The sequence below is a fragment of the Osmerus eperlanus genome, chromosome 8 (genome assembly GCF_963692335.1).
Source record: "Osmerus eperlanus chromosome 8, fOsmEpe2.1, whole genome shotgun sequence".
Taxonomy (NCBI): domain Eukaryota; kingdom Metazoa; phylum Chordata; class Actinopteri; order Osmeriformes; family Osmeridae; genus Osmerus; species Osmerus eperlanus.
Genome location: NC_085025.1, coordinates 2,138,709 through 2,165,266, shown reverse-complemented (window position 1 = coordinate 2,165,266; position 26,558 = coordinate 2,138,709). Strand labels below are relative to the sequence as shown.

At 43.1% G+C, this 26,558-nt stretch overlaps 1 protein-coding gene across 4 annotated transcripts in view; it reads left to right on the top strand.

The window, feature by feature from the left end:
* The first annotated feature begins 2,773 nt into the window (after positions 1–2,773).
* The window catches only part of epha7 (eph receptor A7), a 58,277-nt gene continuing 34,492 nt past the window's right edge, over positions 2,774–26,558 (top strand). For all 4 annotated transcript variants that reach the window (XM_062466969.1, XM_062466968.1, XM_062466971.1 and 1 more), the window contains exons 1-5: positions 2,774–2,931; positions 4,525–4,589; positions 5,097–5,766; positions 19,071–19,226; positions 24,007–24,342. In XM_062466969.1, coding sequence (XP_062322953.1) covers positions 2,838–2,931; positions 4,525–4,589; positions 5,097–5,766; positions 19,071–19,226; positions 24,007–24,342 — 1,321 coding nt within the window. In that variant the 5' untranslated portion in view covers positions 2,774–2,837. The remainder of the gene's footprint in view (positions 2,932–4,524; positions 4,590–5,096; positions 5,767–19,070; positions 19,227–24,006; positions 24,343–26,558) is intronic.

The window sequence follows — 26,558 nt, the reverse complement described above, 5'->3', positions numbered from 1 at the left end:
CAAACCTCCATTTGACAGGGCCTCTGGGCTGTTTCTCATGGTCGCTATTAAAGCTCTGGGTGGTGTTTTCCTTCAGGGCCTCGCAGACTGCCCCAACCCGACCACCCTCCCGCCCAGCCAGGATGACTGGATCAGGTTGTAGCTAGCTCTGGAGGCGTGTCCCGATACTTACTGGCACAGCCAGAGACGTATGGCTACCTCACACAGCTACAGTTCATGCATACATATTCATCCTATTTATTTAGACGTCTCAGCAGTCCTTGTGTTGCTCTGGGTGAGTAACGTATAATTCCAGACCCCAGGAGGAAAGAAGCTTATACAAAGTACATGTCACTTCCTGCTGTTGAAGTGAGTCTGGGGGATGAAGTCAGATATTTCTTTGAATGGGGCCCATACATGAACACAACTTGGACATAATTTGCATGTGAGTGTGTGTGTGGCTTTTTGCCTGGGCTTCTCCATGGTTCTCTAGTGACTTTCGGTCACAGAGGGTGTCCTCTTCTTGGCTCTGAGATTTGTTTCGTTTTGAGAATACATTCATTTTCCCGAGTGACTGAATGATGTTACATTGCCATTGATATCTGTCTAACTGGGGGGTCCTCAGAAGACTAAATGGAACATTAAGTGTCTGTCAGTTCACAGTTTGCAATAACAGTTAGTCTCAACTCCACACTTGATCTCACGGCAACAGCTGCATCTTTCCCTCCGGTCACTCCCCCGTCATTGTTGCCCGTTCTGAAACACACCCGTGTCGACCTACATAAGCTCCAGCAGGCTAATAGGACTTATATAAATTAGAGTTACGGTTTGAAACTTTCTGACAGACAACTTTCATCTGTCCCACGTTATATAACATTTTCTTTTGGTTTAGCTTGAGTAATAAACTTGTAAGGCTTTATCAAATACCACACAAACGCAACTGGCCTCGGCACTGCTTAGCCTAAGCAGAGTGTCACTTCCATATGACCACAGCATGATAGCAATGAAGGAGTCCAATTAGACAGTGCCATGGTAACAGTGAGGAATAGATGATAAAAGCAGAAAGAGGTCATGCATCTGGCAGCGTCTAACGAGCTGATATTTTCCCGTAATGTCTTGACAGACAGGGAAAGAGAACTGTGGTTATCCATGTGCGTTGTCATCACGGAGCTGGTGAGATACCAGCATTCACTAAAAGAAACATCATATCTTTCTGTTCTGATTGTGACTACAGTCTTAAAGTGTTTCCTGGATGACAGTAAGCATTGTCAATTGTTTTCCTGAGACTGTCATACGGGAATCTAACTGAAGATTAAAATTGAATAACAAAGACTGAATGTTCAACCCTGAGACTACCCTTAACGGCAGACGGTATCATTGTCAGTAATACAGGAAGTAGTCACAATCAAATCAGTATTGAGTAAAACAACTATCTTCGAAATGCAATGTGTATCGACTTGATGGTTTAGAGTTGCCATCAAAAGTAATATCAATTGCTAGGTGATTGATATTACTTAAAGTTTTTTTTTTACGCTAAAAGTTTGAGATACAGCCTAGAGCAGAACTTGAGCATGTGTCAAGGGTAAAGAGGATTAACAATAATTTGCATAATAAACAGGCCAAACAGAAAACAAAGGTAAATAAACCTTGAAGTCAGTCCTTGTCTTCCTTCTTTCTGTTATGGTGTACACATAGTTTATTCATCAATATTTGTGGGCCATAATTACAGATGTTTTACATATTGGAGGTAATGGAGATTAGTTAGTGACCTGCAACAAATGCTGTATAACGTAAAGGGCTAATGAGTTGTATTTTATGGTTTAATCTATGAGTGATTTACCTAGTCATCTGAGTGACTTAAAATTAACTCTACACTTTTTAATTATGTTTTGTGTTTATCTTAATTCTGTAGCGTTACTTAAAACCCCAGCAGTTCAATATTTACGGTAAAAGTCTCTCATGCAGCAAAACAACTTAATCGAGTCAACTCATCTCTTCCTATGCCCTGTCTCAGTGGGGCTCCCCTTTCTGAAGGTCACTTTCTTAAGACAAACATTCACTGTCATCAAAACACAATACTTGGGTCTGTGGACGGACAAAACGCAAACAGACAAAATGCAAACAACACGCCGTACGGCCCAACTTACACCGTTGTTATTGCAGTTATGTTGTGTCCTGAGTTTTGCCGTTTTACATTCATTTTGAAGAATATAGATCTTCAGTCTCATGCATATTCAATGCAATTGATACCTGGCAAGTACTTTTGTGGTCTGCCACTTCATGGTGGTCATAGGACTTGACAAAACATGAAACACAGTCAGCCTATCACGTGACCAAATCAGAGTCAACACGGAAAGATACATTTGTATTCTGTACATTGAAAACGCTTTTTTTTCTTGACAATTGCTGCGTTGTTTTTAATTAGAGCCTAAATATGTATTTGTAAATGTGTACAGAATTTAGTCTATTCCCAAAACAAGGTTTTGCTTTAAACAAAAACTGATTTCATTGATCTGAGGGATTTAGTGAAAAGAAAAGTGCATTTCCAAATATTAATATATTGTTAATTTCATCTTGAGAAGGTTTGCGCTTCGTGTCTGAAGGACTAGTCCTGTGGGGCACGTCCATTGGTTTATGAGGTTATCCCCAAAATTATGTATGTGTTGTGATTGGCTATCGCTTCTGCCAGTCAAGCTGAGTGACATCATTTGTCTGACAATCTCCGCCCACCAGCTGCCGATGCTATTTGAGTAAGGAACGGTGGTTCATTGTACATAGAGCTGGTTAGAGCGTCGCAAATGGGAAGCACACGCCACGGTGGAAAAGCGAATACTCTCTAGGTTACTTCCAATTATACCATGGCTTCCAGGTCGATTCCGTGTTTGTGGATTACATTTTGCCTTCATTTATTTTGTTACATGGACACTGGAAAAGCACAGAATGCGAAAGAAGGTAAGCAATAAAGTTTCTTTCTCTCCTAACATCTTGTCACCCCGCATGTCTCCAGAACTGAACCAGTCGCTTTGCGAAGTGATATCCAATGCCGATAAGTAGCAAACGGATTATACAGTATCGTTGCCTACGTATAAAAAATATGAATTGGCATTGTACAAAAATTAATACATCACATGGAGCCAATGACAAGCTCGGTGACCGTTTCTACAAGGCATTTGATCAGTAAATTACCGTTTTCCCCGTGCGCAATGCTTTCAGATCGTTGACAAGCGGTCCGTTGTAGCAGTGTTTTACGCATGGCAACAAACCATAAAATTAAGGGTTTCTGAATTCAAACATACACCTTCGATTAAATAGCAAACGTGTTATGACCAAGCACACGTTCATACTATAACTATATAATATTGGCTTTTATAGAGGAAATGGTTCTCGTTGGGACACAGTTAGTCCACTACTTTATATTTTGACTTCAATGTACAAGCCTGAGTGTAGAACGTGTCCCAATTGGGTGTAGGCTATGAATTGAAATAAACTTTAGTGGTAAAATCAATATAGCTAGTCAAGCACAGTTTCCTACTACAAGAACAACCGGGCCTTTCTTTACTTTTTAAGTAGATCATAGAGTCAGGTTTGCTGCAATTCCAGAACGCACTATTGTAGGCTACTTTTAACATTGAAGAGGATGATTACTTGGCTAAGGTTACCGCCGTCTTGCCAAAATGGCTGTTATATCTTAATAAACAAAATGTAAAATGGTTAAAAAAAGAAAAACAGAAACGTAACTGAACTAAATATTAAAATGAATGTGGAAATGTAAAAGCTATGGATACACATGGATAGCCTAGTAATAGACTTCGACTCTTCTACTTGTCTGTCTACAATTTGACAACAGGTTTTGTGAGTGGTTAAAGAATATATCTGACACAATCCAGATGTCCAATTGTTATCAAAAATACACTCTTCGTGGATATGCTATGTGAGAGAACGTAGGCAGTGCGCCCTACCCGAGCCGCCCCGGCGTTACTCCCAAGTAGTCTACATGGAAGCTAGCCTACTTTGTGTTTCTCGTGGCAGAAAGGAAATTGGTGTCCTCTGTAACAAATATGGATGCCACTTTTGTAAATCTTTACGTTCAATTGTATTCATACCTCTTTCTTTTATTGAAAAGACATTTCAGCAAATGTTTCTTCTTAATGTACTAGATTTCCGCGGAGGCAGGTGCTCTCTTTTGACATGTACTAACATCCTAGACTGCGTACTCCATATAGCCTATCAAAAAATACAAATTGGATTTGAAATAGTGTACTTCGTAGTTCCCGTTTTAAACAGGTGTACCTATACAAAAAGTTGGCCTTAATTCTTTTATCATCGTTTTTATTTGTAAAAAAAAAAAAAAATGTTTTCAAGCGTTTTTTACTTCAAGCAGTGCAAATGTGAAAGATACAATTTCGAAATGTTCACAATTGTTGCCAGAAATGGGTCAAGCGCTGGATCCCTGAGGGTGTAGATGTGTGTGCTTCAATAATAGTCTACTGGAGCTTTACAATATTACTTATATTTAATCATCTGCTTCTGTTTTTCTTATCTTAGTGATTCTGTTGGATTCCAAGGCGCAGCAGACAGAGCTGGAGTGGATTTCGTATCCTCCGAGTGGGGTAAGTCCTGCAGGGCTTTGAACTTACAAACCTCAATCATCAATACCGGTAGTTTTCCCAGTGATGCCTCTCATCGATATGCTGACTAGTCCAAACGTGATTATTTGAACTGAACTTTTCGACACGGTCCATATGATTCATGATTAGCTCATGCTCTCAATGGTAAGGCCTATCCCGGAGGCAAGTCTTTCACAAAATTGGAAGGACATAGTTCAGGCAGGGTCATTTGTGCGAAATGTCTATTTATGTAAATGACTTAAATATATAGCATTAAAGGTAGATAGCATACAAATCTATTCAATGTATTTAGACTTTTGACACATAACCCAGTCAGCTTTTATCATATCATGTCTTACCACCCAAGAAATTAAGCATATAAGAGGATATTTAAATGGTGTCTTTGACCTGTTATGAAAATTATTAAACCGCTTCCCCCCCCCCCCCGCTGTTCTGTGGACGGCCCTGCATTTAATATGTATTTATAAAAACGGTTATTTTTTCTTTCAGTGGGAGGAAATCAGTGGGTTGGATGAGAACTACACTCCAATACGCACATACCAAGTGTGTCAGGTCATGGAGCCCAATCAGAATAACTGGCTTCGGACTAACTGGATTGAGAAGGGCGATGCCCAAAGGATTTTTGTGGAACTGAAGTTCACCTTGAGGGATTGTAACAGCCTACCTGGTGTGGTTGGGACTTGCAAGGAAACGTTCAACTTGTACTACCAGGAAACTGATTCGGAAGTTGGCAGGAATATACGAGAGAGCCAATACGTGAAAATTGACACAATTGCTGCAGATGAAAGCTTCACTCAAGGAGACCTGGGGGAAAGGAAGATGAAGCTGAATACTGAAGTGCGCATAATTGGTCCCCTGTCCAGACAAGGTTTCTACCTAGCCTTCCAGGACGTCGGGGCGTGCATTGCTCTGGTCTCTGTCAAAGTTTATTACAAGAAGTGCTGGTCCATCATTGAGAACCTGGCCACGTTCCCAGACACGGTGACTGGGTCCGAGTTCTCTTCCCTGGTCGAGGTCGAGGGCACGTGTGTAAGTGATGCCGAGGAGGAGGCCGAAAATTCTCCCAAGATGCACTGCAGTGCTGAGGGAGAATGGCTGGTGCCCATTGGGAAATGTATATGCAAAGCAGGATTTCATCAGAAGGGCGATGCATGTGAACGTAAGTAACTACTGTTTTTATCTCTTTTTTAATTTGTTGTGTGTAGTTCAGTAATTGCATGCTGTATTCCAACTTCTAATATATAAGCAAATACAATGTTGAGCAGTTTTAATTACTTGTAGCTCATTGGGCGTACATGCTCATATGCAACTGGAAATCTTTGTTCTTAGTTATCTTTAATAACCTTTCACTAAAGTATGCTGTTGTGCTTTATAGAACTGCTGAAGATCAGCTAACCTCAAAACAAGAAATAATCTATTGTACTTTTGAAGTTTTAATTAAGAAGCAAAGCAGGCAAATGACTATTGTCCACGGTGGCCAGTTATGGTGGCAAATCGAATTAAACTAGCTGATTTGACAGCTCTAATGATGGATAACATATTGGGGTAGGAAATCCTCAGTGTAATAATTGGAATTCATTGCTAATTGTTTGATTACCAGGCTCTTAATTTATAGCTGTAGTTCTGTTGACACAAGGATTAAATGATAACTTGCACTTCAGTTTAGCTGGGTCCTCTTCTGCTGAGCCACTTCCGTGTCTTACTGGCAGCAGGCCAAGTCAATCACTTGCTGAATACACAGGTCTGGAGGAAGTCCAAGCAATCTTTCAGTATCCCTCTGCCCCTTCGAAACCACCCTGACAGAGGGAAAACAAATAGCCACCATACTGTGTCATTTAGACCACAGGATATTTATGAAAAACCCTAACAGGAAACGCAATTACGGTCTCTGTGGATATGCGTTTAGTTGTGGTTGTGTCCTATGACGTTGCATTGGCAATTAGCATGAAAATACTTTGTCACCCAAATTGCAGCAAAGGATTATTTTCTATGGCCAACTGACTTGCGAGATAAAAATCACCGTGGATTAAAAGAACCACTTAGGTCGCAGAGTTTAAGTAGGCTGTCTTGTCAGCCAATTTTTTTTTTCTTCCAAAATGGGCAACCTCCATTTAAGCAGCTTACAAGGGGTAGCCACCAGCAGTAATTGAAGGGAATGTGTCTAAGGACGAATATGTGTCAGTGGAAGGATAGCTTTTATGTAACAAAGTCCTCCACCAGAGCTGAGATGTCTATTTGGAAAAGTATAGCTTTATTTGTATAAGAATAATTCAAAACAGACAAGTTTTGACCCAAATGTGGCAAAACGTTAGTGCTAATTTAAAAAGTCTGCACTAAACATACAGTGTATATTGTAAGCAGTTCTGTCCTGAGGTGGAAAGCAATTGGGGACATTTCTTGATTTATATCGCTGATCTCGCAGTGTATTATTAGGCTAGAGCTTTTTCAAAGTAAAATTAGAAACATTGTCCTCTGTTTAAAAGGTGTTTCACAAAGTTTTTTTTTTTACACACCCGAGCTGTGGTTACTTATAGAAATAAATCATCCACTGGAAGGGTAGTTTAGATGTGATGCATCAACTGTGTGTTTATAATTCCTTTTAAAGATGTGTTGTTGGGGGAACGTAGAGCAGCCTGTGTATGTGGAATACCGTCTCAACACCTATATGAGTTTTATTTCCGTGGGGACGTGAACAACCATTGTATTAAGGGGTAGTTCATCTAAATAAGATGAGAATTGTACTGCAGCCTCAGCACTTTCTCCCAGAGATCCCAGTGACATTAAATTGCCCATTCAGTAGTTTCCCCAGAGCAAATCAAAGAGAAAGTCCAGCAGCTCCTATCAGTTGAACACCAATACAAGGAGACCTAGAACAATGTCCTATAAAAGACAGAGCACCCTGCCCTTTTGACCTTGGACTAGCTAGCTCCGGCCTTGTAAAAGTACAGCTGCTTTAGTTCTCACAGTCCTCCATCAGAGTTCTCTAGTGGCCCTTCCCCTGCGATGCTACGTCTCTCTGTAAAGATAAAAGAAACACATTCCCTCAACTGTCCCATTTTCAATATCTGCAGTATCCCCTGCTGCAATTGTAAAATGGCCGCCACTGAAATATTGAGCAGGAGGAACAAGTGAGTTGGGCTGTCAGTCTTGTCATTTGAGAAGCCCCCTCTGTGTATGCGAAGGCCTCTCCCAAAACGTGTTGTGATCCACTCATTCGTCACCGTCAGTGGAGAGGGACTGCTTGTCTCTCACTCCTCTCTCGCCCTGTCTCTGTCTCTCTCTAACTCTTTGTTTAGAGAACCTGCAGAACTAAATGCCAGTCTTTTTCCCTCCCTCCAACTTGTTAGGAGAACCAATGTAATGGGTGTTGAAAAAGGCCATTTGAAGTGTTTTGCAGCTTGCACAGGGTTTATTTGCATAGAACTGTGGGGTGTTAAAATAGTGTCCATTCATTTGCTGGTCCTGTTCAGCAGTGGCCACTTATTGAAATAGAGCCACTGAGGCGATTAGAGAAAGAGGGTCCTTGTGGACTGACATTGGTGTCTTTGTCCAGCTCAATCCAAGGAATGCATGTTGTCCAATCTGAGCCCATCACATAATTGCAGTTTTAAGTAACCACCATACGAGAGAAGATTAACTGCTGACCTCTTTAACTTCCCAGAAGTGTGGGAGGCCTGTATCTTGCTGCAAACAGATAAAACATGCATTATCCTACCGCTATCTGTACATGCTAACAAGATAATGAATGAAATGTTACAGCATGCTGTAGGCACTGCCATCATCCATCTTGAGTGTCAGGGACTTAGACAGAAGTTAGTCTGAGGCTGATTGATGGTGACTGCCCTGTGGGGTGGCTTGAGCTGTTGGGGTTGACCACAGTGGAGGTGTGTGGAGTCCTGCTGCAGGCCCAGGCAAGGCCTCACTTAGCATCTCAAATGAAGCCAGGAGTCAGGGGGTCCTCATGCATCCTGACGCTCATCTGATTGATAAGGTGTGGATCTTAATTCACCGAATGGATGTCCTTTACAACTGCTCTTTGGCTTAATTATGCAAATGGAATCGCCTGGAGGACCTGACTGGACTTAAATCACTCAAGATTGAAATGATTTTGTGATGGATGGTAGGTAGTCTTGTCACTGCCTGGACTGGTTTACTGAATAGCAGCATTCTTCTACAGCCTACCGCTTTTCCTTACATTTTCTTTGACCTGGCAGGTAGCACAGAAACACACAGCTGTGGCATTGTGACTACGGTATCTAAGCCAACATGGGTTGACAGCTTTCACAAGTTTGGTAATTGATTGGTTATATATATATTTAAATACATAGAAATATATATAACCAGAGAGAGAGTTAGAGAGAGAGCTTGTACAACATATTGATCAAGAGTGTAGAATAGTGGTGGTTAGGGGACCTGCCATGTTTACTTGACACTTAAACTTTGCCTTTGTGAGTTAGCACTATCATGCTGTCAGTTCAACTTCGATTTCAGCTTCAGCCAGTGACAGAAATACATATGTGTAGTTACGGTGTTAGAATGGAATGGAATATAGCTGTTTTCCACACCAAGAACAAGTCGCTGGGAAGACATTGTGGGTGTTCATGCTACAAAGCACTCCTAAGCACATACCAAGCTCCCTCTCTCCCTGCTCTGGGTGTGACAGGGAGGGGGGGGAGAGTGTGAGGTTATGTAATAAGTTATTGATTTTCCTCTTTAAGGAAGATTGAAGCACAGAGCCACCGGTGTGCAAAGCTCCCAGAGGAGCTGCCACACTGACAACAGGGCTCTCCCTGCTGCCTCTCAAGGTGCTAAGACCTCAGGCCTGGTCGCATATCACTTTCACCCACATGCTCACTACAGGGACGGCAACACTAAACGCCCAAGACATTGCCTTGTGACGAGGTGTCCGCCTGTCTGATCACATCCGTCCCAGCCAGTCAGCGGCCCGGCGATTACAAAACAGACATCTGTGCCACAGTTTAGATAGCTATAGAGAGTGAGTCTGTGACTGCTCGAGGTATGGAACTGGGATCGATGGAGACGTCCGGACCTGTTAGTGCAAGTGGAGATGAGGGATGTTGCCTTTGTAGGGAGGGGGGCATTGTTGTGGGGAGAGAAGGGGGTTGGAGGGGTCACTTCTGGAGATCAGGGTCAACTGCTGAGATCATCAATCTTCCGTCCTGGCAGTGTCCTGTCAGTGTCCTGTCAGTCCTGGCGCTCCTGTTTCTGAACACAAGAGACCAGCCTCAATTGTGCGCCTGGCCTTGTTTGCAGCCATGTGTAAATGAAGTTAATATTCACTGACCTCATGCATGGCCAATAGGAGACCTTTGGTCACCTTGGAAATAATGCCAGCTGACAGAAAAGGTCTCTTATTTTTTGGGTCAACAACGTCTTTGCCATAGCCCGACAGAATGCCTTTGTTTGTGTGAAAATAAAGAATGTTTTCTTGCATTCTGTCTATTCATGAAATGTAACCGAGGCCTCTAATTCGGCCTGACAGACCAATTCTGAAACAGTTACTGATGATTAATGTGTCTCAGTTCCTATCCCTTTTGAAGTAGCATCATTAAACAACACCTAATACACAGATAATATTGGCAGTTTTGCTCCATTTGATTCAGCAAGTGGCTAAAGAGTTCCCTCCAACAGTGTCTTCTGGACAAGTTTGGCGTCTTCACAGCCCGTTACTGCTTTATATTCATATATACATGAGTTAGTTCCAGCAGCTTATCAAGCGAGGTGAAAGGAAAACCTATTACCAATGACCAGGAACTGGTAATGTGCTGTCTTCTTTAGGCAGACTTGCTGTAGCTTTGGTGTGTTTTAGACCCTCATTTAATCCACTTCATCACTAGATAATAACTATTGAAATGAAAAGGAGACCGTGAGAGCAAACATTAATCATAACAGGTTTATCTGTTCTTTTCTTTTTTTGTCGTGCATGTGTTGTATTTGGGTTTAAGCATATGAATCAATGCAAATGCACAGTTCTTTATTTTATTTTTATATAATATGACTTTGAAAGTTATATTTACCAAACCAGAAGGCAATGGGGTTCACGTTGAAACCTCTGGTTGAACGAAGCATTTGTTTTTAATCTGACGTGTTGACACGACGGCAGGATCCCACAGAATGTCCGTCTGGCACCAGTGGGTTCAAGGAGCCTTTGTATCCAAGGAAACCTTTTTTTTTATTTTTTTTTTATTTCTCATTCGGAAGTGGTGGTGTATATTTAAAAGGGCAAAACACATTGGATCCAACATAAAGGATAATTACCTTTTTATTATAGCTCTCCAAGTCTACTAATGAGAAGCAGAAGAAACTCTTCTTACATGCACGGCACACCAAAGCACAGCACAGATGGATGTTATAAAAGCAGCAAGCAATGCATAGGTTTCTGAGCTAGGTCACCCAACATAAGGCTTATGTTCACAATATATTCAGTATACAGCAGATATTTGAATCTTTTTTTTATTTATCTGTTCTTATTAACAAAGCAGTGCCTAACACCTATTCAGATGGCAAGATCGAGTTATACAAATAATCTGGGTTATGACTTGTGCCATCAGCATTTTTCATCAGTGTGAAACGAATAGCTAACAGTAGCAGGGAGATTTAGGTCGTGGATCGATTGCTTTCCAGCCCCAGTGTGGGGGGGCCGTGCCTAGATCTGTGTGAACAGGCACGGGAATCTGAAGGCAAGCGCACGCCTTTTTATGTCGCTGGAGGCCATGGGGGTTGAACCACATAAGGGACGCGCTAGCGGCTGGTTTGACATTGTCTCCGTGTTCACTCTAACTGTCATTGTAGTGGGAGCATGGGGATTGAAGGGGGCGGGTGATGGGGGTTAGGCATTGGCAAAATCTGGAGATTACGCTCAGTTGCTGACTGAGGACATTTTCAGTGCTGATTCGCTGTGGCTGCAGGGGGCTGTTGGGTCTGGAAAGACCTTTGGACCTTCTGCTTTTATCTGCCGAACAGCACAGTCTCTTCTCCTCCACTCAGATGTCTTTCAGTCCTCAGAGCTGACCACATCCTCCGTTTACGCTGGCCTCGGAGCAGGCCCCTGCATGCTCTCTCCCCTTCCGCCATCTGAGTTAAATGAACTAAACAAAAGACGATTAGACAAGGCCATTTTCCATGTCACCGAGGATTCATTTGAACAGCTCCACACCACTAGAAGAAGTGAAGACCTCTGAGGAAAGCGACTTAACAGTTCCGTGTGGACATGGGGTTCAGTTTCTGCTGAGACAGAAGGGGAGTAATAAAAACTGTAATATCAGGGATTTAATCAGAAAATGCCCTTCATTTTCCATCTGTGAATCCCTGCAGTAAATCAGTTAGATAGCTGAGGGAGGAAACAGGTGTTGGGGTTATTGTTCCTTTATTTGCTGTTCTGTCAGCGGCAGGCGCAGCGCAGGGTGTAGTGCCGCAGTAACAGATGTCCTGAGTAAAGTTTTGGAACTAGTTATGACTGATGTTAGCTTCTCTTCCTCCTCATTATCTGTAAACGCTTGAGCGGGTTTCAGAAACTCCTGGATATGTTGATTAGCAGATTAATTTACATATCCCAAGTATCCCCCCCAAAAACACTGTAGTACAGGGGTCCCCAAACTTTTTTCTGCAAGGTCTTTTCTTTAATGTGGGGCGGGGTCGGTCTGGCCATTTTGTTGTCTCTTTGAATTTTCTTGCTGGCTCGCTGCTCGATCACGTTGGAACGTTATGTTGAATGTACCATTCTGTTGGTGGGTGAATCTAACAAATACTTTGTTTACGTTAATAATTATAGTTAATAACTAAGGGACATTTTTATATCTAATAACTAAGGGAAATTTTAGTTTGAAAGCCAACCTTCATTATCAAATACAGATATGATTAAAACATATAGGCATATTTAAAATAAAAATTTCTAAATATGTCTCTGGTATTGTTCAGAGGGCCGGTCAAAATGTGTGGACGGGCCGTAGCTTGGGGACCCCTCTGCTGTAGTATTTCTTGAATCTGTTCTTTTCCAGATGAACACTGATCTCTTGGCATCAGATTTGACATTTGAATAACAAGGAGGGAGGGTTAAGATATTTCCTTGGCAGTAGGGATGACTAACTTGAGCCAACAAAAATGGGATCGTCAAAGAATTATGTATTCAGCCATAATTGCAGGGATAATATTGTGCCGTGTGCTTTTGCGGAATGTTAGTTGAATCAGTTTGTCTAAATTATATAACTGGAGAAATACATATTTTACTTTACGTCTTAATGATCTGTAAATTAATTTACTATCAAAGCCCAAACAGACCTAGCTTCATGCAATGCCAAGTCCCAGATACTCTTTCAGGTTAAAGCATAACTTAATAAACTTTCACGTAAGTTAATCAAGCGCTGGCTTTGATCTTTACTCTGTACATCCGCCCAGACACTTCCTTGGGATTTTTGTTGCTTAGAGGGCAAAGCTTTCTGCCCTCCAACACTGTGTAAGGGAATGCTAATCTTCTCTTTGTTTCTCATGGAAAGCTACTTATCTCCCCCTAAGCACAGGTACCCCAGATGAATGGAACAGTTGTCTGTATGTTGGTAGTGGAACTCTAGCCAGACAGAGCCCTTCCGTTATGTGTTGTGGGCTGCGGGAGTATTTCAGACAATATGATAGCTTTGGGTTTTTAACCATTTAATCTGTCGTTGCTAAGACACTTTAACCTCTCTCTCCCCCCCCCCCCCCCCCTCCTGCCGTAGGCCTCTCTGTAGGATCCCTTCCATCCGAAGCCCACGGGAGGTGTAGGTGTTTAAAATCCGCTTGTTTGGAAGGGTTGAATGTTGAAACTCTATCTCCATCCCCCTGCGAAGAGGCTTCCAGCAGGGCCTCAGTTCCATCCTCTCCTTTGTGTATTCTGCCACTGTTTCTACGAGCTGTGTAGGTGCCTCTTCTCTGTAAGGTGGAAGATTAACATGTCTGAGGGCAAAAACCCAGCTGTCGAGCTCAGTCCCTCTGTCTTTACGTGTAGAAAAAGGAGATTTGAAAAAATGTAGTAAGCGACCTTACTTTTTTTCAGGGAGGGGGGCAAAAACACCTGTTGCTCTCTGTGTATATCAACTGGAGCAAAGTTAGTATAGGAAATACCACAGGGCTTTAGGGTGTATAAGAGATGCTGTCATTGTTCAGTGTACAGAAAATGTCACAAACCTCAGCTTGATGGATGTCCATATACTCTAGGTCCACTGTTTAGAAAGAACACAAGTCACATCTAATCATAAAAACACATGCACCCTTTAGGCAATACTAACTAATGCGCTTCATGAGAACCATTGACGTTTTTCTCCAGTCGTAACATATTGTCATAGTTATTATTGAATGCCCAGAGTATAAAACCCAAATATTGACCAAATGCTGACATTTTAAATAGGATTTCACGGCTCTATGAACACTGAGAGGGCGTTTCTAAATAACTTGCATAGAATGTTTATGAAGAAATTAACATTGAATAGCAGTGTAATGGAATTGATTAAACAGTAAGTTTCAGGGTGAATAAGAAGTGGATTTATTTATGGTTTATAACCAGACAAGTAAGCATTTGAGGTCAGAACAAGACAACGAAAGAGGGAAAAAACACTGACAGGAAATGTTCTAATGAAAACCACCCACTGCAAGCTTCCAATCTTTGCAGGTCTGTGTTTATACTTGATATTTACAGAAACATTTCCCTATCGTTGGTGCAGTGGCAGCCTGGGCGACGGCGACTGTTTAAGGAAAGCAGTGGCGTTTTGAAATAAGAAAATAAACAGTTTCCTTTATCGCGTTTGACCTGCTCCACCTGGCATTCATCAGTGGCGAGGCTTGTGTGTTGGGTCTGTCGCCTGGCCTCCTCCTATGCCTCCTTTATCACTCTAATGGGGTGCTATCTCCCCGTGTGCTCCCTGGGTCTCAGACCAGCCACATTCTTTCCACATCCATCCCCACACACAGGCGGATTTAACACATAATCAGGCTGGAGGGGGTGGGGGGCGGTCAGGGGGAGGATCTGCCCTGACAGGGCACATCACGGTGGGCCTATAGAGACAGCCTGGCCCTCACTAGTCCATCTCATTTTGGGTTAGAGAACTTAAACACAGCGCTGGCCTCCTCTCTCCCACTACGGTCCAAGCCCTCGACTCCTCCATCTCTTTGAGCACAGACCGTAGTACGCAGAGACAGATGTTGGAGAAACTCAATATTACCCCTTGCCTGCTCCAACCCTGCAGCGCTCTCTGTCATCAATAGTTGATAAGGATAACCAGCCTGATTAGATGTGAGGGTTAACAAGGACAAGACTTGTTTTCCAGTTTCAGAGGCTTCGTAAAGAACGTGTAAAGTGTTGTCGTGCTAGCTCGCTAACAACACCAGCAGCTAAGGCCAGGTAACGCTAGCTCCAAGGCTCTCTATGAAATGTGATCTGTCAATCAAGAAGGAAGATAAACTGAGGGGAAAGTGCCATGGCGTCACACCAGGACACTGGAAATAATTATCATGGAATGGCCACAGGAAGTGATATGTCAGGCTGTCACAAAATGTCACCCCGGGTTGAGGACCTCATCCATCCTTTACCTTTTTTCCTCCCCTCTCGCTGTCCCTCATCTAGATTTTCATTCAATTGCCAAACAGCGAAAGCAGTTGGATGCAATTCAAGAATGTTAAGAAGCTGGGCTATGAGGAAAATAAATAAACCAATATGTTTGGGGAAAAAATAGGGAGAATTGTTTTGTTTTTGTTTTTCATGCATGTCTACCCAAGATAACACATGCCTCTTTGTTTCATCCAGTGAGGATCCCAACGTGGATTGAACCATTTGTTTGTCAGGGACGTCTGGCTAAAAGTCCTCTACTGGTCCTCTAAGGTCCTCAGGGCTTTCCTTCTCTTGCATCGACACAATATATAAATGCTGACTGCTGCCTGTTTTTTTTCCCCATGGCTAAATGAGAGCGCTTGACCACTGGAAGGGAAATTACAGATACTGGCTCTGTTGCCTTCTAAGGAGCCCTGTGGAATGCCAGCCTTGTGTGTCCTCAGTCTTCTCTGCCTAGCCTCAGCCGTGCTCCCTAAGGACACGGTCGTTTCGCAGTTGGGTAAATGAGGCTGCTGTTGTCTGCCATTCTGTTTTACCACGCCAGTTTCAAAAACCACAGTCCATTACGCTTCCTTTATCTGGTTGCTGCTATCACAAAAACAGGCTTTTACTGGTACTCCCTCTTTAGAGTTTAATTTTAAGTTAGTCACTCGACATTACAGGGCAGCCTGTGGACAGAAAGATGCATGCAGTGTTATGGTGTCAGTGGAACACTGTCAGTCAAGTACTCGGCAAGAGGCTCGGCTTGTTGGCTCTCACATCAAGCTGGGATTCAACCCAGTATAATTGTACATCGGAATTTTTCTCATGAGCAAGGTGTTGCTTCAGGGAGAAAATAAAAAAACACATCGTTCACTATCACGCAGCTTTGCGTCATAATGTGTCAGAGTAACAGTGTATAGTATGACTGTGTTTTCAGTTTGTTGTGCAACGGGAAATGACCGACAGCGTCTGTGCTGTTCGGACAGGAATGCGGTTCTTGGATGTCTGTGTTTGTGCACGTCAGTCAGTGCAGAGCGAGTGGCGGAGACGGGGGAGGAGGGTGGAGATTCAGAAATGGTTAGCTAGCCATTTCATACAGCTGTTCGATTCCGGGGCCTAATTTGCCGCCTTGTTGGTTCTGTAAACGATTCCGGATGCCAAAGTTGGTCAGACACATTGATAAACACAGGGCAGTCACAAAAAACGAACAAACAAAAAGTCAACTGCGGCGGAGACAAACGATGTTTGCATTGATGCTATGACGAGTAGCTTTGGCCATTTGAAAGCCCTCCCGTTTTCAGTGCCTGTGCTGGGGCTAAGCCGGGGCTGCTAGCGCTGTGGTTCTGGTGAGCCTGTGAGCTGGCAGAGAGGCAGACGCAGTGGGAGCGAACCCTGGGCCCAGCTGGGCTTCTCCATTCCACATGCTGGCCACCCAGCAGATGCGCTTCCCCAAACCCAAAGGCAAACAGACATGTTGGCTTATCAGAATGTTCAAACAGCCATGCATGGTGGGACGAACAAACCTATCAGACGGCCTGCCTGGCCAATCTTTAACTTGCAGCAGAGGGTCAAGTACAAGTACAAATACTTTGTTACTGTACTTAAGTCGATTTTTCCTTTATCAGTACTTTACTTCACTATAAATTTTTCTGACAATTTTTACTTTCACTCCTTACATTTTTAACACAAATATCTGTACTTTCTACTTGTTACATTTTAAAGCCAGGCTCGTTAATTAAAATTGTAATCTGTGTTTGATGGCATGATCAATATTTTTTCTTGTCATTGCTTGACTTTTTTCATTTCCTGTTTCGAAAGGTTGGGGGGGGGGGAGGAGTTTCAAAGTAAGTTTAGAAAGCTCTGAAAATTATTTTCCAAAATAAGTTTTGAAAAACATTTTCTACAGGTTAAAAAAATATTTTCAAAAAAAGTTTAGAAAAAAAGTTTCTACAGGTTGAGAAAAATATTTCTAATATTTTTTTTTTTTTTGAATCATTGATGAGTAATTGTGCTCTGCTCTGCTTTAATCTATTCTGTTTTAGGCTCCTCAGTTCTCTCTCCTCTCCTTTCACTGTGTGTGTGTGAACAAAAAGTTTCTAAAGGCTGAAACAATATTTTTTATAGCGTATTAATGTATTAATAGGATGTGAAGGAATAATGGTACTAGTAATAGCTACTTTTTACTTAAGTATATATCAGAGCCCACACTTATTTACTTTAACTTGAGTGAAAAAGTGTATTCAGAACTACAACTTTTACTTTTCTTTTTAAACATGAGTATCTGTAATTATACTTGAGTGAAGGATGTGTGTACTTTTGCCATCTATGGAATTATTTACATAATGATATCAGAGAATAGAGATGTACTTGGGTTACAGTGTGCGTACAGTCAACCGAAAGTCTAATGTTACGAAGGGATCAATGCAATTAGAATGGCCTAGATATGATTAGTGAGTTTGCCAAGAGCATGTTGTTTTGTTTTGCAAGGCAACATAACACGACCCCTAGCCATAACAGAGTACCTCTCACTGGTGTAAAATCCTGTTTTCAATTACTAGCTCGAAAGGTAAAGAAATATTAGAGATAAAATCATTTATTTTCATTCTCAGTAAAAAAGATCTTGTTTCACCAGACTGGAGCAGTGAGATAAATAGAGAGTGACAAGGCTTTCATGTTGCTGAAATGTGGATACTTTCTCCCCACAACATCCTCATCTCACGAGGAAGGTGTTAAAATGAGGAAACCTTTTTTCTCAGTTTCGAGACTTGTCACAGAAGTATAGCCAAATATTTTTAACCCCTTAAAAATATTGTGTTACTCAGATCAGGTAGAGGGACCTTCGTATGAAAATCCTTGCCCATTTCCTTTTGCCCATTTCCGCAATGGCTCGTGAAAATTCATTTTTTTTATTTATAATTTGATAGCTTTTATGCAGAGCTTTTCACAGAAGTATAGATTCCGTGCAGATTGGATAAGGAATCATGTGGCCTAGATTGCAGTTTTTCTATCAGCTAAACTTGGATTTCCACAAACACCAGGGCTCTGTGGATTATCTGACTTGGAAGTGTTGCGATGAAAAAAAGCCCCAAAATAGACATTTCCCTATTCACTAATGCTGAAAAGTGAATTTGGATAATGCATGTGATTCACAAAGCCCCTCCTATGAATTGGCCTATTTGTTACAGTGGAATTTCTCTCAGATTAACATTGTCTTGATTATTGCTGGACGGAAGCTTGTGCATTTTCTTAACTTTCTAACATGAAGATTTGTTTGATAAATTAATCCTACATTATTGTAGTTCCTGATGTGAACAAATTTAATACACCAAATTGTAATTGATTCATTTTAAAACATAAGCTTACCCTCTTTCCCCCTTGAATATGTGCAAAGATATGCATTTATATAACATATTACTTTTAGTTTCTACAAAATGGAAGGTGAACATTTTCATTTAGTTTTCTATTACCTTGTCTGTAATCTTTTTGTTATCTTAACACTTGGCACAGTGCGCCTTTTTTTAGGACATTTCCCTGAAGACACTTTTTATTTAAAAATAAAATCACTCATCTAGCGATCGTGGGACCCAACAGATTTCAATACAGCCCAGCTTCTACTCCCTAGTTAATAAGCCTCAGGTTTTTTACCTCTGTGAATGCTTTGGCACGACATTAGTGATGTGTTTTAAGCGTCTCAGTGAAGCCTGGTGAAGAAGCCTGAGGGGTGGGCTCTTCCACACCGTCCTCACGCAGGAACACAAGTGTAATGGTCTGTTTTATCATGCCCTCTTTTATAATGAGAATTCAAGTGTGAACCAAAACCTCTCTCTCTCCCCCTCTCTCTCTCCTTCTCTTTCTCTCCTCTCTCCCTCCATCTCTAACCCTAGCCTGTGGCCGCGGGTTCTACAAGTCGTCATCCCAGGACCTGCAGTGCTCCCGTTGCCCTGCACACAGCTTTAACGACCGGGAGGGCTCCGGGCGCTGCGACTGTGAGGACGGTTACTACCGGGCTCCCATCGACCCGCCGTCTGTAGCCTGTACCCGTAAGTACCGTGGCATTCTGTAGCCTATACCCCGCTCTGCTCCGCCACACACACACACTCTCACTCACTCACACACACACTCTCACACACACACACTCTCGTCCTGGAGATCTGTTCCTCTTCCGTTCCAGAGCCATGCTGCTGCCCAGCTTCACAATAAGTCTTTATAATTATGTTTGTGTGTGCCTGCGTGTCTGTCTGTGTGTGTGTGTGCGCCTGCATGTCTGTGTGTATGTTTCTCTACAGCTTCGCTGGTAGCTAATGATCAGAGGAGCAATTTGCCATTTCCTGTCTCAAAGATTGCAATTACAGTCAGCGACAAACCAGGCAGCACCCTCTGTCTTCATGTGTCCTGGCCAATGTTGCAATTATGTGACATGCATTGATGACTTGTTTACACTGGCCAGGGGATTCATTTTAGAAGGCGGGGCTCATTTGCTCTTAAATCTGTTTCCAAACAGGTTCATTCGGGAGTGCCACCGGCTGTTTTTAGCACTGCCCCCACTTTAGCTACAGCAGCTTCCAACCTCCACAAACACTGAGAGAGAGAGGGAAAGAGAGACAGAGAGAAAGAGAGAGTGGGGTATAAAGACAGTGAGAGGGGGGGGAGGTAGAGAGAGAGGACACTAGGACAAAGAAATTAGACTTAAGCTAAAGTAACAGCTTTGGAGGCTGGTGCAAGCAAGGACTCTGCTAATAAGGGATCTGGAGAAACGGTTACTGTCTGACAGGCTGATTTATCAGGAGTAAATTAGCTTATCGTTCGCTTAAAACGTCTTACGGTCTCTTGGTTGAACTTGTGCCTAAATGTCTGTCTAATCTCCATTTACGAGTCAAACAAGGACAGAACACATTGTCTCTCTGAACACTCGCCACCCAAAGTCAGCAACCGGAGGGAAAGTAACATTCCCACCATCACTGTAAAACCACTCAGATCATTTAATGAAAGACGAATCCATAAGTCTGTCCTTTTAAGCCCGGAGGTAGTTTTACTGTCTGGAGATGAAAACACTCTCTTTATTGCTCTGCAATTGCTTGTTACATTGACCAAGGGCAAACCGCAGGAGTTCTCCTGTAGAAGGAGAACCAAACATATACTTTTTGTTACTTTCTGTCAGTAGCATAACCAGAACTTACATTTTTGGGGGTCCCATCTTAAAATGAAGGGGCCACAAAAGAAATGACAAAATCAATCAACAATATCAATTTTTTTAAGCAATCAGACATAGCCTAGGCCCCCCCCAGGCCCTTCGTGGCTACGAGTTACGTTACATAATCAGTGTGGTTGCAGTTCCACTGGTATTTTGTTGCATTTGTTTCCTGCTCACGATTACTGATATCAGACTGTCATCAACAATCTACAAATCACCTCATATTGGACTAAGTTGTTGTGACCAATGGTAATTCGATTTTTCTTAGTGGGGGGTTGAATTGGACTGGAACTGTATAGCAATTGAAAGTGAATTTATGCTGTTTGAGCAAATAGTTTGATTGGCAGATTTTTAAATGGAGTTTGTAAAGCTCCCATATCTTAGTCCTTAGACAAACAGTGAGACAGATCTCGTCTGCAGCAGGGATTATGCCTCTCAGCCTCCGATTGGGGAGAGAAAAGAGATAAAGTTGTAATGTGGACATTAGTACAGAGGTACGTAGCATGCTAGTGCTGATTGAAAACCAAGTGAGATGTTAGCAGATGCATTGTTGCACATATGGCATGTCGAGGAGGGGGGAAGATAGGTTTTTTAATGTTGTATACAATATTTGCTCTCTCCTTTCTTATGCAAACCCATGAGATAATGAGGTATGTGTGGAGGGCTGGGAGCATTTTTCCAGAAGCGAAGAGAAGACGAGAGACGTTGACAGGTCCGGGAGTGGGCATCAATCATGCGACAGCTGTGAGCAGTGCTGGCGCTAGCAGGGTCTGAAAAGGGCAGTTGTGAGCACCCCCTCTCCTAGCCCCCCTCCCCCGCTCCCCTCCCCCGCCCCACATTGGTCTGCTAAAATCTGCCACCTCAACAAGTTGACATCCCTCGAAGTGTCCATCCTGCCTGTAGTTGCTAGGGGACGGCCGGGGTGCAGAGGAACGCAGGAGGCCCTTCTCCTATCACAACCCCCTCCCCTGGCTGCCCCAACCCTGCCACCCCTCTACTCCCCCCACCCCTGGCTGCCCCAACCCTGCCACCCCTCTACTCCCCCCACCCCTGGCTGCCCCAACCCTGCCACCCCTCTACTCCCCCCACCCCTGGCTGCCCCAACCCTGCCACCCCTCTACTCCCCCCACCCCTGGCTGCCCCAACCCTGCCACCCCTCTACTCCCCCCATCTCCTTCCGCATGGCTTGACTCCTACAGGTTTTTGCGGCATCCAGAATGTAAGGGTGGGGTTAAGGGTCATACCACACGTTTGTAGATTAGGGATTACCTCATGGGTGATTTGAATACCAGTCACCCCAGCCAGCCCTTTCCTCCCAGTCCTCCAATTAGTGAGCAGACTTCTAATAGGCCGTGTAAGGCTAGAACAGCCTAGAGCACCTCTCAGAGCAGATAAGCGCTGGATTCTTCTCTCCTAAGAGCGGATTTACAGGCTCAGCAGGATGACCCAAATAGAAGTCTAGCCCTCAAACTAAAGAGTTAGACGTGGCTCTTTTAATATGAAGTAATTGGTAAATCTGTTTGATTCAGAAGCGATCTTTTGGCCTGTATGGGTGATGTGGTGGCGATGAGGAGTGAGAATGTGCTGTCAGGGACAGTCATACAGCACGGAAATCACAGGTTCACTCAGTGTCTGGTAAAGTGAGCTGTATTACAGCATGCGAAGGAGGTGAAAGGACACACACACACACACACAGCAGTGTTGGAGAGAAGCAAGTATGTGATTGAGACGTTTCAGACTGTGAGGGCTATGGAAGGCTAATCCGTGAAATGAAACTTCACTGGGAAGAGGGGTGAGAGGGGAAAACACGAAGAGATAAGACAGAACGAGAGAGGGAGAGTGAGAGACAGAAAGAGAGAGCGACAAGCCCTGGAGCTACGAGGTACAGCAGACAGACGATGTAGGCTGAGGTTGTGTCGCGTCTGTGAGCTGCAGGTGTGTGTGTGTGTGTGAGGGGGATTAGAACTGTGGATCCACCAGCACAGAGTTAGAGACTCTTCCTCATGCAGAAAGACAGGCAGTGGAACAGCAAATAAAGTGTATTGCGGTATGACCAGGAGAGGAAGGCCACAGTGTACTGTAGCTAATCTCCAAAATAAAGAAAAAACAGGACAATGAGGCAGGCCACATCTATCCAGGTTTCATTTTAATGTCATTTTCTCCTGCTGCTCATATCCGAGAAATCACTGCCTTGATCTCTGACACCTGAGACCCAAATGAGAGTGGGAGAGCAATATGAGATATTATTGGTAACTGTGGCCATGGAGAAGCAGGCAAAGCACCCCTTGAAGAGGAGTGTGTGTGTGTGTGTGTGTGTGTGTGTGTGTGTGTGTGTCTTTGTCCCTGGAGAGGATTAAGAGAGAGGGTTGAGTGTCAGTGACATGGCTGAGTCGCATCCCTCCTCTTCACCTACCACAGGTGGCTCTTTCATCTTCACAGAGCTCAACGTCTCTGCGGCATCTCCCTCGACAACCATGAATATGGATGCCTCCCCCTGACCCGCTCTTCCTAACGGGAGCAACGAGGGAAGCAACTAAGTGCTGTATTAATGAGTCAGAATGCTGTGATTGTAGTTTTTGGTCCATGCATATTTATTACCTATTTGTAAGCAAATGTGTCAAATTAAATGGGGCCGATGAGTCCCTTTCCAGGGTTTACTAGACGTAGCATTGAAATGGAAATGAAACGGCTCAGTTTTATTCTGTGAAAGAATGAAATGTGTTTTAACTGCGCTCCTAAACCAACATAAAGAGACCATCATCTATTCTGCATTAGGAGGAAAGAAAACAAGCACTCGGTTTCTTTCACATACGCATCTGGGTCGTGAAAAACTGAGCCTAGCGATTGAATGATAGACGTAGCGATTTTATGAATCATTATTTTATGCGATGAATCATTATTTTACGCGATGAGTTCCACTCTGCAGCTATTCACAGTGAGCTGTTTGTGTTGCGTGTGGAGGTTTGGGACTTCATAGGGTGTGTGCTGGTTTTAGCTTCTGTGGTATTGCACATGGCAGCTATTGTGAAACAATAACTTTGATTTTAATCGCGCCAGTAAATTCTGTGAGGAGACACTTTCGTCAACCTTTTTTTTTCTTCCAAAAACATCAACTTTATGTGTACAGCCTCCTCGGTTCATTGAAAAAAAGCCCAGTCACACTAGAGTATAATAGTTTTTTCGGAAGACAGAAAGAGAGCAAGTACCTTATATCTGTCAGACAGTCTCAAATCACTTTTTCTCTATCCATTTCAGAATGAGGAGACTTACAACAGAATAAATTGCTACAAAACCAACATGTCTTCCAAACGCGGGTCCAAAGTATTTAAATGTCTGAAGCAGTATTAATAGATCCCATAAATTGCTGCGCCGCGCAGACTCGACCATAACGACCTTGGCATCGCCCGGGTTCGACTCCTTCACGGCACACCTGAACTACTTTTTCAGGATCTGACTTCTATTATAATTGAGTGTCTGTGTTTGGCTCGGAGGGGTATAGAGTTGGCACGTCCCATGGCATTTCCAAAGAACGGTGAAACCGCAGATCCAGTCAGTGCAACACGGTGGGTTGTCACTTTCCTTGGCACTCTGTTATTTAACTCTGGCTCCCTCATTGTCCACCCTGACAGGACCTCCCTCTGCGCCACAGAACCTGGTCTACAACATCAACCAGACCACCGTCAGCCTGGAGTGGAGCCCACCAGCCGACACCGGGGGCCGTAACGACGTCACCTACAGGATTATGTGCCGGCGGTGCAGCTGGGATCCGGAGGAGTGTGTCCCGTGCGGAGGCCACGTGGGGTACTCGCCCCAGCAGGCAGGATTAGTGGACACCTATGTGACGGTGATGGACCTCCTGGCACACGCCAACTACACCTTTGAGGTGGAGGCGGTCAACGGCGTCTCGGACCTCAGCCGTACGCAGCGTCTCTTCGCTGCGGTCAGCATCGCCACCAGTCAAGCAGGTAAGCAGGCTATAAAATGGCCTTGGATCAGTGGAAAAACAGCTAGAGTCCCCCCCCCATCATCTACTGCTCATAAACTCTTTTTTTATTACTTTTGTATGCTGGTGTGGGCTGGAATTGCTTTTATGAGTGTACATTTTCATCAAAATTTCCTTGGTCTTTTAATGTTTCCTAATACACAGTATGGGGAGAAAATAATTCTGGATACAGTTTAGTGTTTAATGTTAATAATCTTCTGCACTTTGTATAATATGTGGCTCATGGAGTATATGCAGTGCAGTTTAATATTGGGACGCCTCACATCTTAACTACTCTAATGATGCCACTTGGCCTTAATGATTGTAGGTTGATGTTATCCATAACATTTATATTTGGCACATTACACATCAATTTAATGTGCGTGTTGAGAGCTAAGGCTGCAAACATTATTAGTCAAGCCTTCCTGGCTGGTGATGATGATAATGCTTTGAGAAGCAGTGCATGTCATTCACTCTCATAGGAGACTGTCATCCATCATATGTTATATTTTGTGGTGGCACCCTCCTTAAAACTATTTTTTGATTCGTACTTTCCATGTACTCAAAAAACAAGATTGATCTTTCATACTTGGGCACCTATAAAACAGAGTTAGCTAACAGGCCGTACTGACTATGGTCCGTATAGCTGCTGCTATTTTACTGTTGCTCAACAACGAAAACGGAGATGGCCAAAGTAGCACAAAGTCGCTAGACTAGTTAATAAATCTAGAACGAACTAAATGCTATAATTGGAAGCTATTTCAGTTCACCAGTAGCAACGTTGAGTCTATAGGTTCCGATTGGACTCCCTTTCTATTCTATAACTGTACACTGCCTGGGGCTTCCTATAACAACCAGCTGAACAGCGTAGCACATGCCTTCAGAAAGAACAATAGGCAAACAAGTAATTTAGAGAAAGTAATATCAATACAACCTTGCCAAAGGAGCCAAGAGGTTAGACAGAGAGGCTGCTAGCCAGCTGAGGACACCTCGGCTAACAGATGATGTATGTTGGATGACACGATTCGTGACAGAGACATACGCTGGAATGTGCCGAGGGTGGCCTCATCAAGGACACAAGGACGTAGAGAGGAAAAAAACAATTAACACATGCTCTCTCGGAGCGACTTATAATTACACGTGGCATGTTGACAATAGACAATTGCTATGTTAACCCTGCGGAATATTTAGCCGCCAGCAATTGTGAAATAGAGGAAGGTGTTCCCCGGGATAATGGAAAGACAACGTTTCAGTCTCGCTGAAAGATTTGCTAAGTTCACATTAAGCAGCCTTTTTTTTTTTTTTTTTTTTTACATTCCTTTTTTTTTTTGCAGATATCTGAACTTCCATATTGTCACGTTCTAGAAAAGCAACTATTGATGAATTTCACTATCATTGAGATTACTCTTTGGTACGAATTCCAACACATAGTTGATGAGGTCTTCATTTCAGTAAAGAACCCCAGACTAGGTTCTTTACTGAACCTAGTCTTTTCTCAGACTAGGAAACAACTTTAAAAAGTAGGAAAACCCTTTTGAGATAAAATTACTTAAATGCTTTGGTAAAAAGGTAGGTTTTAAGCTGTCTTTTAAAAATGTCTAGAGTGTTTGCTTCCCTAATATTTATGGGTAATTTGTTCCATAGTTTTGGGGCGTAATTGACAAAGGCCGAATCACCAATCTTCTTATGACTGCTTCTGGTGACCTCTAATAGGCCTGCATTTGATGATCGCAGTGTTCTAGCTGGTGTGTAGTTTATAAAGGAGTTAGCAAAGTAGCTAGGTCCTTGTCCGTGTAGAGCTTTGTATGTGAGGAAAAGGACCTTAAAGTCAATTCTGAAGGTAACAGGGAGCCAGTGTAAAGTAGCTAGGACAGGACTAATGTGTTCTCTCCTTTTAGTTTTGGTTAATAATCTAGCTGTAGTAAGGGCCTTTCTCATTGGTCACGAGTTTCTGTGTGTCCCTCTCTCCTTCGGCCGTTAGGGAATGCTTGAGTGCTTTGTAATTGGAACGTTGGCGTGGCCTAAAACAATGGGTCTTTCCTGTGCAAGTATGCAGGTCCGCTCGTTAAAGAATGACTGCATTATTAAACCCTTTACGGCTCATCATCCAGAATTGATTAACCTTTCCTGGGATGGAGGAAGGAACCATAGCTCAGAACAGCCTTAAAGAGAGGAGAGACCCTCTTCCCAGCACCTCTC